Genomic DNA, 3,113 nt, shown 5'->3' on the forward strand with positions numbered 1-3,113 from the left:
AGCAGTACTGTGTTAGCAGGACTAGTTATTTTTTAAAATATTTTTATTTAAAAATATATTAAAATAGTATATTTTTTTATAATTTGTTTTTAATCTTAACACATCAAAATAATTAAAAAATAAAATAAAAAAAACAAAAAAACATGGTAATATATACCATACTTAAATGTAGTGACTTTTATCTCTCTAGTACTACGGTGGTAGTATATTTTAACAGCTCTCCTTCGCCTCTTATCTTTTTCTTCTTTTCACACTGAATCAAAACCACACCTCCTACATACTTTGACCAGTTGCCTTGCCTCTCCTATCACCCCCCTCCCTCTCGGCTACCCCACCCTGATCTTTTGAGAGAAACTGCGAGCAGAAGCAGCCTCTGTTTGAGAGAAGAAAAGGCTGGAGAACCACCCCTCTTTGTCTTTCTGTCTCTTGAAGAAAACCCTAATTCACCTCAGTACCCCCATATTAGGCTTAAAAACAAAAGGGAAACAGAAAACAACCAAAGAGAGTTAGCTTCCATTCATCTCTATCTCTTTCTTCCCTGATGGAACTATCAATTTCATGATCCTGGGCTGCTTATTCCATTCTTTACACCATAATAAACCCTTTTGTCCAAAGACTAAGTAAAAGCAAGCCAAACGCTGTCTTCTTTGTAGATCAGAGCTTTAAAGACAACTTGGGGTACTTTTTCAGAGAATAGCTCTTCTTGATTTATCTTCCAGAAGACTTTTCTCTTTCTTTCTTTATATTACCACATGCTTTGTTTTGTAGCTTCTCCCTCCCTTCTTAAATGAGCCTGATCGAGTCTGTGTGGGTAAGTCAATAAGTAAGCACGCGAAAATCTCACTGCATATGTAGATACATCTCTCTCTCTCTCTCTCTCTCTCCATATCTCTGTCTTCTTTTACGTCTTTCCCTTTTAGTTTATCTCTCTTTTTCTTGAAGAAAAATGGATTCTGGCAATAGTGGAAGTATGCAATCCTCCAGTGGTGGAGATGAAGAGTATGATTCACGCGCTGAGTCAATCTCAGCTTTCTTGAACAACAATAACAACCCATTAAGCCATGTTGGTCCCATGTCTAGTAACCCACCACCACAACCAGAACACCAGCACCACCACCAAACCCACCACTCTTCTTCATCATCAACGTTGTTGTTTGACCCTATATCAAACTATTTTGATCCTTTATCATCAGCACCGTCAAGATCATCACCACCTCCTTACACGAACCCAAATTCACTCCTCAATCTTGATATGGTTTGGTCTAAGAACTTAAGATCTGAACCCAATTGCACTGATCTTGGTGGCTTCATTTCGTCTTCCTCACCAACCCAACAGTTGTTTACCAACCAAACTCAAACGAGAACCACTTTTCAGTCTCTACCACCACACGGACAAGAAAGTGCTACAAGAGGTTCAGTTTCGGTTTCAGGGACAAATGATCAAGTCAGTAACACTGCAGGGGTTAGAAACCCGAAGAAAAGATCAAGAGCTTCTAGGCGTGCACCTACAACTGTCTTGAGCACGGACACCACCAATTTCAGAGCCATGGTTCAGGAGTTTACAGGGATCCCTGCACCACCCTTCACATCCTCACCTTTCCCAAGAAGCAGGCTTGATCTATTTGGAACTGCAGCCTCCACTTTGAGAACAGCTGTCTCTCACCATTTGGACCCTTCACCGCCTCCTTACCTTTTAAGACCGTTTGCTCAAAGATTCCAGCCACCTCCACCAGCAGCACCGCCATTTGCCTCTTCAGGCTCTACTGCATCATCATTTTCTACTTCTTCTATGGTTGATGCTATAGCCTCCACTGCTACAGCTAACATCAATAATTCCGGTGCTTGTACTAATAGTAGTACTACTTCTAATATCCCCTCAACTTCCATTAACTACCAACTACCTTCTGATTTAGGCCTTTTGAAACAGCCGCAACACTTGCTCAACATCAACGTCCAAAACCCAATGTTCAATTTCCACCCTCTTCTTCAAGCCCCTCATAAATATCCACTTCCAAATTCAACCAGTATCCTTGGCACCACAAAAGCACAACAAGGGTCTTCTTTAGAAATCCCATCAAATGATTCACATCTCAAAATGGGTGTTTTAGAAGAGTTCGGGATGAGCCATGGGCATGTTAGCACAAACCTTGCAGGGCTTCAAAATATAGTCTCATCATCATCGACACCATCAGCAGATGCGACGTTAATGAGAAGAAGTGATCACAACAACAATCTTGCAAACTGGGGAGATGGGGTTGGTTCAAATGAGGGTGGCCATCATCATCAACAACAACAACAAGGTCTTCTAAGGTCCATTAACGGAAATTACAATAACTCAACCCAGCGTGTTACAAACGGGAAAGTTAACTTCTTGGCTTCTTCATCATCAGATTTTCGTGGTGATAATAAGGGGCAAGAGAATGTGGCTACAAGGAGTGAAGGTATGATGGAATCATGGATTTGTTCTTCTGATTAGGAATATAAGTATCTTATTATTAGAATATGATGATCACCATTAAGAAGTAGTAAATGATAGCGAGATCATAATCAGAGAGAGAAAGAATGAAGATGAAGAGGCCGATAAAGCTTAAATGGCGGTGAGTATCTATGTTGATGCATGAAAGAAAGAGAATATTTTTTTGTCTCTCTCCATTTGAACCATGACTTTTGGTTAACCTAATTAGGACACCTTTTTTCTTTTTTTGATTTTATTTCCCTTTTAATCTCTCCTAGTTATATGTAAATAATAGCTTTTCTTTGTTCTTTTGACATTTTTCCATGTATTAATTCCTGATCCTTGTACATCCCTATACAAACGATCATGGCACTCTTAATTAGTTCTCCTAGTCTTGATAGTAAAATGCTTTAGTTTAATTTACCAAGTTCAATTTTTCTCTTAGTAATTGGAATGTGGTTATATATATATATATATATATGTTCTCTTTAAAGGAAGTCAAATTTGAGATTCATTCTGTCGCCTGCAGTAAAAGAATGAAGAGGCTTGAGCTACATGTGATGACTAATTTGTGGATGATCTTCACATGGCTTGTTGGTTTGTTCAAGCTGACCATAACATTGAGGAGGATTAAGGGCATGAGAGGAGGATTGAGTAA

General features: G+C 39.2%; 1 protein-coding gene across 2 annotated transcripts; it reads left to right on the plus strand.

The window, feature by feature from the left end:
• Positions 1-246: 246 nt before the first annotated feature.
• Positions 247-2,846, plus strand: LOC105124454 (uncharacterized protein DDB_G0271670-like). Of its 2 annotated transcripts, none has more exons than XM_011024478.1 (2): positions 247-2,441; positions 2,521-2,846. In XM_011024478.1, exons 1-2 carry the CDS (start codon positions 947-949, stop codon positions 2,589-2,591), a joined length of 1,566 nt encoding a protein of 521 aa, XP_011022780.1. In that variant the 5' UTR covers positions 247-946; the 3' UTR covers positions 2,592-2,846. The 2 variants fall into 2 exon arrangements, with proteins under 2 accessions (XP_011022780.1, XP_011022779.1); XM_011024477.1 differs by having other exon boundaries at positions 250-678; positions 769-2,846.
• The last annotated feature ends 267 nt before the right edge of the window (positions 2,847-3,113 follow it).

The sequence above is a fragment of the Populus euphratica genome, unplaced genomic scaffold (genome assembly GCF_000495115.2).
Source record: "Populus euphratica unplaced genomic scaffold, PopEup_1.0 scaffold35.1, whole genome shotgun sequence".
Lineage (NCBI taxonomy): Eukaryota > Viridiplantae > Streptophyta > Magnoliopsida > Malpighiales > Salicaceae > Populus > Populus euphratica.

Coding starts and splice junctions, on each gene's coding strand:
- LOC105124454 (XM_011024478.1), top strand. CDS start 947: ATGGATTCTGGCAATAGTGGAAGTATGCAATCCTCCAGTGGTGGAGAT. Junction 2,442..2,520: donor TGTGGCTACAAGGAGTGAAG/GTATGATGGAAT, acceptor ATCACCATTAAG/AAGTAGTAAATGATAGCGAG.